This window comes from Fukomys damarensis, unplaced genomic scaffold (genome assembly GCF_012274545.1).
Source record: "Fukomys damarensis isolate Sample0158 unplaced genomic scaffold, DMR_v1.0_HiC HiC_scaffold_13, whole genome shotgun sequence".
Lineage (NCBI taxonomy): Eukaryota > Metazoa > Chordata > Mammalia > Rodentia > Bathyergidae > Fukomys > Fukomys damarensis.
Window position 1 is genome coordinate 10,351,463 of NW_022900925.1, and position 15,041 is coordinate 10,366,503.

Here is a 15,041-nt window from a genome sequence, read left to right on the forward strand (position 1 = left end):
TCCTCCTCCTTCTCCTTCTCCTTCTCCTTCTCCTTCTTCTTCTTCTTCTTCTTCTTCTTCTTCTTCTTCTTCTTCTTCTTCTTCTTCTTCTTCTTCTTCTTCTCATTATTATTTTGGTACCAGGGATTGAACTCAGGACCTTGTGCTTATGAAGCAGGTAGCAGAACCACTGAGCTAAATCCCTGCCCCCCCTTTTTCATATATTTATTGACCACTTGTACTTCTTTTGAGAAGTGTCTGTTCAATTTATTGGCCCATTTATTGATTGAGTTACTTGATTTTTTGATATTGAGTTTTTGAGTTCTTTATATATTTTAGATATTAATCCTCTGTCAGAAGAGTAGGTGGCAAAGAATTTCTTCCATTGTGTAGGCTCTCTTCATTCTGTTGACTGTTTCCCTTGCTATGCAGGAAATTTTTAATTTGTTGTAGTTCCATTGTTGGTTCTCAGTGTTGTTTCCTGTGTTATTGGAAAATCAGAAAACCCTTGCCTGTGCCTATGACTTCAAGTGTTTCCCCTATATTTTCTTCTGGCAGTTTCAATTTCAAGTCTTATACCTAAGTGTTGCATTCATTTTGAACTGGTTTTGGGGTAGGGTAAGTGATAGGAATCTAGCTTCAATTTTCTACATATGGATACCCAGTTTTCCTAGCACCGTTGGTTAAAGAGGTTGGCTTTTCTCTAATGTATGATTATGGCTCCTTTGTCAAGAATCAGATCACTGTGGCTGCATGGGGTTGTTTTATTCCATTCTGTTACTATGCCTATTTTTATGCAGTATCATGCTGTTCTTGTTCGTTCAGATTTTGTAGTACAATTTGAAAACTGATATTATAATGCCTCCAGCTTTGCTCTTTTTCCTTTGGATTGTCAAATAAGTCAGATTAATAGTCACAATGAATCTCAAGGCTCAAACATTCCAATACTATTTACAAACACTATCTAATTATTTCATATTTTCCAGCTAAAACTAAAGTCTAAAATTAAGAACATGCCAGGGATTTAGCTCAGTGGCACCATGCCTGACTCGCAAGCACAAGGTCAAAAAAGATATGGTTAAAATTAAGAACTCAGTTTTGTTATTTAATATTACAAGGCTAACTTCAAATTTTTAGCATACTAAATTTCCTTGCACATTATAGTACCAAATACAGATGGCTCTTAAATTTAGCACAAATGTATTAAAACTATATTTTTATTACCTTTGTCATCTGTTTTGTTATTATTAGTGGATTAATTAACTTGTGAAATGAGATTCACTATGCTTTCCAGGCAGCTTTGCCCTCCTGGGCTTACGTGACCCTTCTTTCTCGGCTTCCTGAGTCGCTGGGACTGTTGGAGTGCAGCATCATACCCAGGTACTGTGGAATTTATATATTCAGTTTCAAACCTTCTTAGTTTCCAATACACTTCCCTGAAGGAAAAGCATTACCATCCCATGTCACCTGGGGTTGTTAGAGCTTTTCTGAAGCTATATTACAGGACGCAGCTCTGAGACTGGATGTAAGGCTTGATGCTTGCTTATAACCAGGATGATTCTCCCTGAGCCCCGGGGAAAGATCGTGTGTCCTGTTTCGGTTGCTAAGTCCATACTCTCCAGATGGGATTGAACTCTCAGCCCACATTCTCTGGATTCCCTATTCCATATTTCTGGTTTGGATTTGAATAGACAGAGTAATGCAAACACTGAAGTTGCACATACCTTCCTTCACTCAACAGCTGGAGTAAACATGGAATTCTTTACCGCTTATTCAGCCTGAGCGAGTCTAACTCTACCAGGCATTTATGCGATGTCTGGTTGACTCGCCGTGTTGCGGGGTGGATTCCCTTTGCTCACCTGATGAGTTTTCAGGTAGCTCACTGACTTTCCCTGATGTCACGTACTTTGCCTGCACATGGGGTTACTGAAGCTCCTGAAATCTCTTCCAGTCTGCCAAGAGCTGTGAGGTGCCCAGAGGGGAATCTGCTCAGCCAGGTAGGGAAGTTCTTTCAGGCTTTGTTTGAGTAAGGTAATTCTGAGGTCTCTGGGCCTCAGGAATCTCCAGTTGAGAGGCAGCATCCTCCTCACCCTTTCTGTGAAACTGTCACTAAACTCCCATGAGTGACAGCCTGCAAATTTGGGATATTGTTTAAATTTAGTTATGAGAAAATAAAGTGACAGTTTTTGAATCTAGAGCCATGACCACAGTAGTAAGAATTGCACAGATGATGGCAAGAGGGGAAGGGACAAATCTGTGTCCCAGGGCTTCCACAAGGGAGGGGAGGAGCAGGACAGCTGGTGGCTGGGGCATAAACATTCTAGAAGTATTGGAGGGATTTACCTACCTCCCACCTACCTACCTGAGATACAGTAAAATATAACTAAGATTAAAGACCACAGAAAACTGAAATAAAAGTATAAAATGAAGATTTTGAGGAAAAGACAAACAGAAGTAATGCAGGCCAGAAGGACCTATAAAGTTAATGTGTAAACTCTTGTTTCACTCTGTGATTCCTGAAAACTAAAATGAAAAGAGACACACAGTTATGTGGCGCTTATTATCAGGGATGAAGGAATATTCTTGTTTTATTCAGGGGGTGCAAGTGTTCTGAACTGTTGCTAATGCTTGAAGTGTACTAGGTTCTTAGTGTTTGCTGATTGAATACACAAGCAAATGAACAAATGAGTGGGTTTGTGTTTGCACCATGAACTAGGGACCGATTTCTAGATGAATCTATGGGAAGAGGAGACTAAGGCTTTACACAGCATGGAGAATTTAAAATAATCACTTCTTAGGCTATTGGTTTTCTTTCTTTCTTTCTTTTTTGGTACTGGAGATTGAACTCAGGTCCTTGTGCTTTCAAGGCAGGAGGTAAAACAACTGAGCCAAAACCCAGGCCCTTAGGCTATTGTTTATTGTCTTCTCTTTTTCTTATATGCCTTTTGGATGTCCTGGTTCTATCTTATGTGCTTCTTATATTTTTCATACTATATTTTCATCACTTGTGTGGTGTACATTTTTTTTCACATGAACATCTCTGAAGTTGAGATATTCTGCAATTGATGAGGTCTCACAACCATTTTTATCCAGGTGCTGGTTGTGACATAGATGTTATTACCTGTGGGTACTTGAACTTGGTTGTTATTCCTGAAGATCTGACCAAATTCTTCCATTCTGTTTGTTTCCAATTCTCAAAGTAATTTTGGCTAACAACTGCCAGGAATACCCATGCTGTTACTAGTTAATGGGTCCTGGGGAAATTCCTTCTAGCTTCTTACTATTCTGAACAAGGAACTTGGCAAGACACATAGAAAAGCTAATGGGGATGCACTTTTATTGAAGGTGGAAAAGAAACAGGCTCTGAAGCCTGACTCACAGTGGCCATGAGATAAGGGAAAGGGGTTCTTCATACCTGGAATTCCCGGATTGGCTTCTCCTTCATGCAAAACAAACAAACAAACAAAAAAAAACCCAAAAAAAACCCCAACAAAACATTGGCACAGTTGTTCTATCACACATTCACTCGGCCTGGCACCAGACTTAAACTGTCCTATCAAAGATTAGCTTTGGTTTTGTGCCAAGTGTAAGTGAAGATTTAAAAATAGCACTTTTCTGGTTGGGCCTGTATACAGTGCTCAGGAACTGCAGAGTCATCCTGGATCCTGTGTTGTGCATGTGTACTCCGGGTCTGCATGATTTTGACAGATTCTGTGAGTTGTTCTGCCACAACCCTAATCTCCTACCTCATTGGCACTGTCTGGATGTTGTGCTGCCTTGAAATTTCTTCTGCTAGATAAGCTAGTTCATCAGTTTTGAGCTCAGGGTACGGACAAAATGAGACCAAATTCTTTGCCACAGAGTAACGTGAGTGGCCTAAAGTCTAATTTCCAACAGAATCTTCATTTCCCTCTGAAACTTTAACAGTATAGCTTTTATTTCTGTGTTCCTACCAGCTTTTTGGCCTTCTGAGCATTCTAGGCTTTTTCTAGCCCACTCCTCCAAATTTTTCCAAACTCTACCTGCAGGCCTGTCCCTAACACTTTCCCACATCATCTCAGGTATTGCAATGACTGCCACACTTCTCACTATCAGCTTTCTGTAAGAAAGGGAAAAACCTAAATAAATCCTCCAGTGTCACTAGCTTTTAGCTGACTTAAAAATCACCTTGGAGGCAGTGCAGCAGCACAATATGATAGTAGTCTCCCACTAGCTTTGCTGTAGATCTCACCTCGGCTGAAGTGGCCTAATGAGTTAATACTGTTTTCCAGCAAAAGCTGCTTTCTGCTCTTCTCCCCTGTTCTGTATCTTAAACTGCAAGGTTAGCTATTCCTGGGAAAGGGAGCTAAACAGACATAAGTCATAAAACTAATCAGTAATTTTTCTCTAGATTTACAAAACCCAGGACATCTGATGACCTTTAGGTAGCATCAGAGTGTATCTCGGCTAGCACAAAACACACAACTTGCCAATCTTGTTCTTTAAAGATAGAAATATAGGTAATTAACAAGAAAATAATGTTGATCTGAAGGATGATAGGACTAGGCTAGAACATGATGGCTGATTGTTACTGTAAGCATGTTCTAGTGAAAGAGAAAGAAAAACATGCCCTCAGTGACAAGATGATATGGAGCCAGCGTTAGTTCCCTGTACCTCCTGTCCCGCTATAAAAAGTTTTGCATACTTGGGTTTCCTAAGAAGGGGCTCTGAGACCATAGCTCCCTCCATCTTCAAGGTTCTGGCTCTTAAGTAAAACTGATTTCCTTTCAACCAGCTCGCATCTCTTGAGTGTTGCTTTTTGAAAAGCGAGCAGCTGGATCTGGGTCCAGTAACACAAACACCTGAGAAAGTCAACTTATAAAGAGAAGAAACTTACTTTGGATATAGTTTTAGAGGTTTCAGCCTATGGTCAGTTGTCTCATTTTGCTTTGGACCTTGGTGAATTAGCACATCCTGCTGGGAGAAAGCTGCTCATCTGGTATCTGGGAACTGAGAGAGGAAGAGGAGGGCTTGGCTTTCACAGTCCTCTTCAAGGCAGGCCTCCAGCGACTGAAAGACCTCCCAGTGTGCTTCACCTCTTAAACGTTTTCCTCCACTTCCCAATAGTGCCACAGTCTGGGGAGCAGGGCTCCAGCCCACGAACCTCTGCGGACATTCCAGACTCAAGGTGGGGTGCTCCCACCTGGAGCACACACTCAGTTTTCTTGAGGCTCCAGTTCCCCTGTGGAATGGGGATGACAAACATAGCCACCTCTTGGGGCTGTTGTATTGTGAGGGTTAAATGAGAAAACATCTGTAGGAATTCACAACAATGGCAGGGGATGAGGACAAATGTTTGTGTTCCTGGACCTGATGCGGTGCTTAGGCTGCAAAAGGTGGTTACTGGGGTAGAGTTCCAGCTGCTGTGTGCAAGGAGATCTGCTTTCTGCTGTGCTCCCTTTTCCTTCACCTGTTTTTTTTTTAATTCATTAAGTTTATAATTTATGTATACAATATGATGACCCTCATGATTGGGAATTTGTACCTGTACATGATATATATTGATTTTTATTTTTTCCCTATTCCCGTGACCTCCCTTGAACCCCTCTACTCGTCCCTCCTTACAAAAACTTCATTTCTGTTTTTTTATTTTTTCTCCTTCCTATTTCTCCCGTATCTTGAGGAACTTTGCTTCCGTAGAAAGCAAGTGAGTTAGCCTGGAGCTGGGGAACCTGGGGCTGAGCTCACAGGAAGTTGTGGTCTGGTATTTGGATTCCAATATTGCAGGCCCAGATTGGGCAAGAACAGGGAAACCGTCGGTCCTTCTGAACCTGGGATATGTGGAGACACCAAGAATTCTGGGAAATTCAGAGGCAGGAAGTGAAAAGGGGAGGGGCAGAGGGAAAACCACAAAGTACACCCTGGCCCCCTTTGGCCTGGCCCTCCCTCCCAAATTGTAGAACGAGGAGTGAGATGACTGGCATATAAGGCCAGGGCAGTGGGGCGAGAGACCAGGAGATCCCTTCCTAAGGGGATGAGAACAGAGGTGGCTGTGTCCCCCTCCCCCACTATTCATTGTCCAAGTTCCAACTCTGTTTCCACTTCTGTTTACTGTCCAAAGTCCCAAGGCCAGGAGATGCCAGATTAGAGTAACTTGAACACTCAGGACCCTGGCCTGAACCAACTTCCTCTTCCCTTCTCATCTAGAACCCACCACCTGCCCAAGTTCTCTCAGCTTTAACCCCTCTTTCTCCCTAGGGTCTAACTGTCTGCAGGAGCTGGAGCCAGCTCTTCACACCTTTAAAAGGTAACCAAGGTAGAGGAGACAGGTGGAGTGGGGGATGTTTCAAATCAAGGAGACCCTGGTTTAGGGACAGTGGGGCTGGGTGGGAAAATGTGTGTGGTTTGATTCTTGAGGGTATGGAAGGTTGGTTTCTGGTATGTCAGGGGCTAAGTCATCTCCTGAGAAGGGTCACGACCGTGCGATATTTCAAATCTTTACCCTGAGCTCATCTCCAATCTCAGAACCAACCAAAGCCATCATCTCGACCTTCCCAGGCCCCACTCAATCCTACTGTCTGCCTCCACTAGAATTCCCATCTTAGCACAAGCCCCAGCTCTAATAACCTCTACTCAGTCCAATATTTAGCTCCACCTCTGGGACCATCATGGAGAAGGACTTTCAAGACATCCAGCAGCTGGACCTCGAGGAAAATGACCATCAGCTCAGTGGTGGTGAGGGGCCAGGCACTTGTGGGCAGAATCCCACGAGAGAAAATCCATTTTGGAAAGGCAAGTGTCCAGTTTCCTGGGCTTAACTGCACCCCTGTAACAGCTGCTGAGTACTCTGTACCTCTCCAGGGTCTGTCACACTCTTTGAGCTGGGACTAAGACCTTCTGAGTGTAAGCTGTAGATAGCTGTGCTTCCAGAGGGCTTCCAGAGGGTGTGCGGGACACCTGGAAATTGCAGGTGGCTTCTTTCCTTCTCCCACCGCAAGAGACAGCTGTGCTGTGTGTTTGCCTGGGTACATGTGTGCATAGAAGGAATGCAGAGCCAGCTAGGACTCTGTGTGACTTGGAGTGGGTGGGGAAATGAGCACAGAGAGATCTTGGAAGATTCCCTCTCCTCTTCAACTTCCTGCCTGAATCTTCCTTTAGCAAATCTTGAAGCAGGCCCCAAGGGGCTGGGAAAATTGTTAAAGTAAGAGAGATCTGAATGGTTCTAGGTAGAGGTGAAGAAGCCAGGGATAGAGGATATGCTCTGTGCGGGTGCTGGTTTTGGAGCTGGTTTCTGTGGAGGGAGGAGGGGCTGGGACTCGATCTCAGGGAGGGAGACCAAGGAGCCTGGGTTGGGAGGAATCCCTTGCATTCCTGGGGCCAGCAGAAGGAGGGAGAGCTGACACTGGGCAGAGCAGGAGTGGGCAGAAGGGATAAATGTTCCACTGATGGCTTCTCCTTCCCCTGGCAATGGGCTGGCAGGTCTTACCACCCACTGGTGGGCTCTATGAGTACAGAAGCTATGTCTACCTCTACTGTCTTCTTCAGCGTTTGGGCCCACATGGTGCGTGGGGCTAGTGAACCTTCAGCAATGACTTTGGTTATTGTTGAACCTTCTGAGGTTGAGATGATTCAGAGTTTAAGGAGGGGGCTTGGAGAGAGACCAGAATTTTTGAAATTAATGGGAGTAGGGACTTGCCCAAATGGACTGAGGGTCAGCACTGAGGGACAACCAGGCATTACAAGTTATGCATTTCTCTCCAGCAGCTCTGTTATCTGGAAGGGTGAGTCCCTGTAGAAGCAGACTTTATTGCTAGCTGCCTCCCACTCTTCCTGGCACTTTCCATCTATACAGTTTCCAACTAATTTGGAAATATTTTGGCCATTGTTTCTGCAAATGTTTGTTTTTTCCTCTTTCCACCCCTTTCCTTTCTGTCAAGGACTCCCATTAAGTATATATTAATATATCACATTTATTAATGGCCCCATTGATGCTCTTACACCCTCTCCCCACAACTAGGAATTGAACTCAGGGCTTCACAGATACCAGACAAGCACTCTACAACTGAGTTGTGTCCCCAGCCCATCTTAATAGACTTATTAACTTCCTCTTTACAAGTTGTGTTTTTCTGTTTCATTGTATGCATTGGATGCCACACATTGTGAATTTTGTCTTGTTGGATTCTAGATATCTTTGTTTTACTGTAAACATTCTTCAGCTTTTTTTCTTCTTCTGGGATTCATTTAAGTAAGTTGGAATCACTTTGATCCTGTGAACTCTTAACCATCTTGGGTTCAGACTTCTAGCTCCATCTTCTCAACTCAGGCAGTCTTCAGGACTCTATCTTGATTTCTTCTCCCTGCTCTGTGACCTGAAAACTTTCTCTAAGCAGTAAGCAGGGCCAGCTGGAAGGCTCATTTATTTCCTGTCTTTCAGGGGTCACTATCCTTTGCTGCTTGTTGTCCAGTGTCTTGAAAATTGTTGTGTACTATAGTTGTTTTATTTTTTTATTTTGGTTGTTTTTGGGGAAAGGATAAATCTGGCCCCTGTGTTTTCATCTTGGGTAGAACACTTCTTCAACTTTCAAACTGCCAAGAAACACTTTACACGCTACTTTTGTTATTGCCATTTTACACCTGAAAACATGGAGGCACTGGGGAATTGAACAAGTCCCAGATGTCTGAGCTAGTTGGTGGTACAGTTGGAGCTGACCTAGAGTCATGGGTCTGTAAGTCACAGGTTTCAAAGCAGGGCTAGCGCCCTCTCCGTGGGCGGTACTGAGAGGCGCAATCAGGAGCTCAGCTCTGGGATCCCAGGCTGGGTGGGGAAGACTGGTCAGAGAGCTTCTGGCAGGAGTGTGTCCTTGCCCATTTTGTGCTGCAATAACGGAATACTTGAGACTGGGTAATTTATAATGAACAGGGATTTACTGACTCGTTCTGGAGGCTGGGGGGCTGTCTCTGTTGAAGGCCTTCTCGGTCATCTGACGGTGGAAGGGCAAAAGGAGGGTGAGAGAGACAGCAAGAGGCAAGCTTTTACAAGTGATCCACTCCTACAATAAGCATCGATCCATTCTTGAGGACAGACCCCGTGTGATCCAGCCACACCCAGTCAGCCCCACCTCCCCACACTCTGCACTCGGAATCAAGTTTCCAACACATTTAGGGACACATTTTAATCACAGCAAAGAGGAATGCAGGGGCACTGGGGAGGGTGTGGGGAGGTGAGAGCAGGGAGGCTGTGTTTAGCTGGTAGGAAGGAGGTCAGAGGCACAGCCTTGATATGAGAGGACTTGTATGAGGGATACAGGCATTGATCTTAGGGAGAATGCTGGGCCCAGCCTGGAGAGATCCCAATCTGAAGGGGCAGGGAATGTGGAAGGGCAGAGACTAAAACCAGAGATGATCAGTAGGTCTGTCTGGCTGGTGGGCAGGAGGGGAAACCATTCACAGACCTCCTTCTGAAGGAGGGGTGTCTCATAAAGCCCAGGTCTTTCTCCCAGGCCCCACTGTGTCTTCCTGTCTCCAGGTCCAATCTCAGTTTTGTGTGTAGCTGATGTACCATGTGCCATGTGAATGTATGTTCTGTGCACCTGTGTGGGTGTGTGTGCATGCTTAAACATGTTCATGTGGGCTTAAATATGTGTGTGTTCAATGCCTCGGTGGTCAAAACCCATCAAGACCCCATAGGCCTGGTTTCCTTCCCTGCTTGGGTTGCACCTCCTCAGATGTCTGAGCCCCCTGCCCCATTATGCCTTGCTCTCCAGCTCCCATCCCCAGATGGATGCCCAGGTCCTAACACCCCCTCTCTCACAGGGCCACCTTCTCCCCAGACCCTCCAGCAACACCTCTGCTCCAGGTTCCGTCTCAGTCTGCTTGCCCTGGGCTTCAATGTCCTACTGCTGGTGGCCACATGTGTGATTGGGTCCCAAAGTGAGAGTCCCAGGGCCAGCAGGGATGCGGCAGGATGGGGAAGGGTTATGGGCAGTAGCGGGGCAGTGATGGAAACAACAAAAGGGGAAGAGTGGAGGCAGCATGCTGGGCAAAAGTGGGGGTCAGTGATGCGGGAGTGGTGGGAATTATGACGGTAGCAGTGTGGGTGGTGAGGGGGAAAGACCCGCAGACAGCCCCACACCCCATCCCCCCATCCCACTGTTTCCTGGTAAGGCACACAGCTGCAAGTGGAGCTGCAGGCCCTGAAAGAAGCGTTCAGCAATTTCTCCTCCAGCACCCTGATGGAGATCCAGGCTCTAGACCTCTATGGTGAGTGGGCTGGGTGGTTGGCACAAGAGTTTGCTGGGATGTCTTCCTTTGGTAGGAGTGTGTTCCAGGGCTGTGGGGATGCAGACTGGAGTTGGGCAATACCCTGGCACGGGTGAGAAGGCCCCAGGGTGAGGACCTTGTGGCTGGAGGCATATGCAGGAGGCAGAACAACTGTTTCCCTCTTTTTGAGGAGGCAGGGCAGGTGGCAAGTTGACATCCTTGGGAGCCCATTTGGAGAAAAAGCAGAAAGATCTTCAAGCAGGTCAGAGACCTTCCCAGTGTGTGTGTGTGTGTGTGTGTGTGTGTGTCTTTGTGTGTCATATGTGTATGTACCATGGTGTGTGCTTGTGTGTGTGTGATGTGCCTGTGCACTGTGAGGGATATCTGTGTGCGGGTAGCATAGGCGATGTGTGTGCTATGTGTAAGGTGTGATGTGCACTATCCTTTCATGTGTGGTGTGTGGTACATTACATGTTGGGGCGTGTGTATATGTGGGACATGTGGTGTGATGTGTGGGTGTGTGCTTCCCTAGCTGACAGCTAAAGTCTTGTGCCTGGTCCTGGAAGGACCGAGACTCACCACTGACACACTGCTGTCCATTCATCTGTTACCTAGATCATGCTACCTTGCTCCTTCACCTGAAGCACTTTCCAGTGGATCTGCGCACCCTGGCTTGTCAGATGGCATTCCTCCAGAGCAATGGTAGGGACAAGGAGCCTCTGAGCCCAGAGTGTTTGTCCTGGCAGGCTGGATCTTACCTCTTTCTGCCCCTCTATCCCCTCAGGCACAGAATGCTGCCCCGTTAACTGGGTGGAGTATGAAGGCAGCTGCTACTGGTTCTCTCGTGCTGGGATGACCTGGCCCGAGGCTCGCAATTACTGCCAGCTGGAGAATGCCTACCTGGTGGTCCTCAACTCTTGGGAGGAGCAGGTGAGGCCATGCTTCCCAAAGGCAGGAGGAAACCTCAAATACAGGCTTGGTCAAGAGGCCCACTCAGGTTTATGTTTTCTCTTTTTAACCTAAATAAGAAGTGGAAGCAGAAATGTGGTAGAGCTCTGGGAGGTGCCTAGTGGAGCAGTCTTTGATTCTAAGAGGTGGGAGGCCAGGAGCCATGTGACAAGGTGACAAAGAGCCAGCCTGGAGACAGAATGCCAGCTGGGGTGACCTTGAGGCCAGGACACAGGAGCAGGAAAATGTAGGGGAGGATGCAGAGTCCTTTGTTGCCCTGCTGGCCTTCTGATGTGTTTGTCAGTTGGGTTAAATCAATAGAATGGGCAGGATCCAGGGGTCTCCTACAGTGGGTCACTGGGTTCCTCCAAGAAGCCCTGTGTCTCCCCTTCCCACTGCTGCCACAAGAGAGCAACCCTGACCACTTGTTTGTGGGGAAGAATAGATAGGATGTTTTTGGAAAAGGAGGGTAATAATGGTAGCATTTATTGAATGCTTACTATGTTCTGGGTGCTTTCATCTATTCATGTCAAGCTTTACAACCCTGTTGGGTAGAGATGTTTGTTATCTCCACTTTGAGATAGGAACAGAGAGGTTAAGTGATTTGGCACATAGCTAAGTACGTCATGTTGGAGCCAGAATTCAGATCCATTTGGCGTCTTTCGCTAGTGTTTCCAATTGCTACCATGTGCCATGTGAGGTCACTGTGAGGTCAAAGGGGCTTTGTGCTGTAGAACTCGAAAGTGTTATAATGCCAAAGCAGTTAAGCCATGTGGTACAGAGGCCAGGAATGTATTTATCAAGTGTTTGCTGTCCATGATGCTCTGTGAATGCAAACACATTTTGCTTTACTGATCGGGTTGAAATTATTGATATTCAATTGATTTGGACCTATAAAATGTTAATTTAATGTCGCTCAGCCTAAGACTTCAGCATTTTATGATTTGGCTCACAAGAGCCCACCCTGGTATACTGTGCTTTCATCATTATGAAGTAAATGCCAGTATCCCACTCAATGTTTTTGCCTTGATTTCATTTCTAGCGATTACTTTTATAACTTTAAATGGCCGATTGAAGCTTATTAGCTTAAATAAAAATAAAGAGTTTATATAACTTTCTACATGTAAGGTGAGAAAAAGGAGACCAGCACACTTCCTGGGGTATAATCTCCCCAGGAGCTATGCAGTTAATAGCTTTTAAGTGTGTTTTCACTCAGGTCTTTTGGGATCTTTCACTGACTTCAGTGACACACTGTTAATAGAAGCAAGTAATGAAAATTCTCATCTTTCCTTTTTTGGAACCCTTTTGAGTTCCATGATGATTTTCCTCCTCTGTCTCAGGTATGAATGGGTACAATTCTTTCTTCTCTGTATTTCACCCAGGAAGGGAAGGAATGGATGAGCCTAGATAATTTTCTCTGATTGTCTAGTACAATTTGATTCCTCCTTAGTCTCTGTACTGAAGGATCCTAGAATTTAGGGTTAACTGATTATGTCCTTGGGTGAGGTGACCAACTGCAACTTTAGTTATGTCTCTCCAGAGTATTAGTGGAACTAGATAGTTTTCCTCCAAATGCAAATAAGAACCCTATACTTGCTGTCTAAGGGGATATAGGCTTGCTGTTGGTCAACCCATCCCTCTGCTTCTTCCACAAAACTAGATGACCACATCTTGACCTACCAAACCACGGGACTTAAATCTCTAGGAATAGTCATATCTTTAAGAGAAAGCCGTTTGGAAGGGCTTCTTGGAAAGCTACCTGCAGGCTCAGAGACGGTGTCACCCAAGGTCCTGCCAGTTGGCTGGCTGGGATGCCCCTCATTCCCAGGGCACCCTCCTGCTTGCACTCTCCTGCATAGCATTCCAGATCCCACGTAGCCAGGTCCTGATGGAGCTCCAGGCAGTGGGCCCTTGGAACCCCCGAGGCTTGGCAAACCTTGGAAAGTGATAGCTACACTTAGAAGCAGGAGCAACCAGGGGAAGATACACCTGAGAGCGAGTGAAGATGGGATCCTTAACAGGTTCTGGGATCTGTTGGGGCAGGGGCAGCAGAGATTCCAAGAGTTGGAAGTTGTGGGAAGATTGGGAGAGGACCAGAAGTAAGATAGCAGCTGTAATGGGAATGGAGTGAGACGTTAGGCCAGGGCTGGGAACAGAGGACAGTGCCTAGTGGCTAGTTCATGGCTTGGCTCTCTGGGCTCTAACAACTGCCCTGCCAAATATGAATCACTTTGAAGGTTTCTGAGGATTAAATGAGATCATTCTTGTAAAACACTTAGTCCAAAGGGTAGACCAGTAAAGCAACACCTGAGATTACAGAAGAAAAATCAAGGAAGTGGTTGTATTGGGAACCGAGGCTCCAGCCTGGGGCAGATCTGTGTGGGGAGTCTGAGGGGGGCACAAGAATGCCTGCATGAGAGAAGAATGAAGGTGCAAGCAAATAGCCTCTCCCCTACCTGTTTTTCCAGAAATTCATTACACAACACACCAGCCCCTTTCATACCTGGATAGGTCTCACAGACAGTGAAGGCTCCTGGAAATGGGTGGATGGAAGCGACTACAGGCATGGCTACAGGTAAGAGGCCCCTCTCCGGCTCCCTGTCAGTTTCCCTTGGGGAGGGCCACCTGGCCCTTCGCCCCAACATATGCGCACAGGTCTCTCAAGGACCACATTCTCCAACCCTCTCCTTCTCACTCCCCACCTCCAAGGCTGTGTTTTGACAGCCCCGGCAGGATGGGTTGCTGGGATGTGTCAGGTCAGAGCTTGAGCTTCAGTTTGTCTTCTTAGGAACTGGGCGCTCTCTCGGCAACACAGCTGGTGGGGCAGCGAAGCGGGTGGAAGCAAAGGCTGTGCTGAAGTCCTGTCCAGCGGCTTCTGGAACGACAATTTCTGCCAGGAGGTGAACCGATGGGTGTGTGAGATGCGGCAGAATATCACCGACTAGGAGCCCCTTGCCAGCAGGACTTTCCATGCCCCACCCCTCTCACCTGAGGATTGTGAAGGACAGAAGCAAAATGGAGTTCCGGCCAAGGGGAGCGAACTGAGGAAACATAGAGAAGGGCGGTTTATTTGTCTTAGACCCTGGGAAGGCTGAGATCCTCTTGCAATTCATGTAATTAGTATACTTTTCAGCCTCTTCAAAGGAGTAAGAAAAGAAGAAGTAAATACTTGAAACTCTGTGTGGCCTGGTTATTTGGAGCTGGGATGTGGGTGCACAGAAAAGAGAGGGGGGAGGGTCTAGAAGAGGCAAAGTATAAAATTCCTAGGCAGCTGCTCTCTGCACTGACCCCCACCCCCAGGACATCTGAAAGGGATGAGGAAAGAGGCTTGCAGCGCAAATGTTGAGTGGCTGAAATTTCTAAGAGCTGGAGGGGTCACCTGGAACCCCAGAGGGGCTTTCCCTGCAGTTGTGGCTCTCCCCAAACTGGACTGCAGGGAACCCTTTCCCTCTGACCTTACTCTCTATGGAAAATATTTGTCTGGAGAGAAGGAGGCTGGGTAGATGACACCTTCCCTCTGCCTTCAGCCTGCCTGCCTCTTTGGAACCCCAAACAAATTTAGACCTATTACCAGCACAGAGTAGCACCAGCAGTTTCCATAGGGGGCACGTTTTCCCTCTTAAGATCACTTAGGTCACACAATGAAATATTATTTAGTCATAAAGAAGAATGAAATTATGTCATTTGCAAAAAAATGGGTGGAATTGATCATCACTTTAAACAAAACAAGCCTAACTCAGAAAGTCAAACACCATATGATGAATCTAGGGAAAAAATAAAAAGAGAGATGGCATGAAAGTAGAAGAGAGAGACTATTAGAGAAGAGAAAGTAGATCTGGAGATGGGTGGGGAGGGGGAGGAGAGGAAATGGGGAG

At 46.2% G+C, this 15,041-nt stretch overlaps 1 protein-coding gene across 9 annotated transcripts; it reads left to right on the forward strand.

Annotated features, from left to right (window-relative positions):
* The first annotated feature begins 3,647 nt into the window (after positions 1-3,647).
* On the forward strand, positions 3,648-14,162 carry LOC104855805 (asialoglycoprotein receptor 2). 9 transcript variants are annotated; one of them, XM_010614791.2, is made up of 10 exons: positions 3,648-3,692; positions 6,217-6,265; positions 6,608-6,750; positions 9,772-9,888; positions 10,123-10,218; positions 10,409-10,480; positions 10,834-10,920; positions 11,003-11,148; positions 13,635-13,741; positions 13,955-14,162. In XM_010614791.2, the coding sequence occupies exons 1-10, from the start codon at positions 3,656-3,658 to the stop codon at positions 14,109-14,111; spliced, it is 1,011 nt and encodes a 336-aa protein (XP_010613093.1). In that variant the 5' UTR covers positions 3,648-3,655; the 3' UTR covers positions 14,112-14,162. The 9 variants fall into 9 exon arrangements, 8 of the variants coding, with proteins under 8 accessions (XP_010613093.1, XP_019061713.1, XP_019061716.1 ...); XM_019206168.2 differs by having other exon boundaries at positions 3,665-3,692; positions 6,596-6,750; XM_019206172.2 differs by lacking the exon at positions 3,648-3,692 and adding an exon at positions 5,912-6,004.
* The last annotated feature ends 879 nt before the right edge of the window (positions 14,163-15,041 follow it).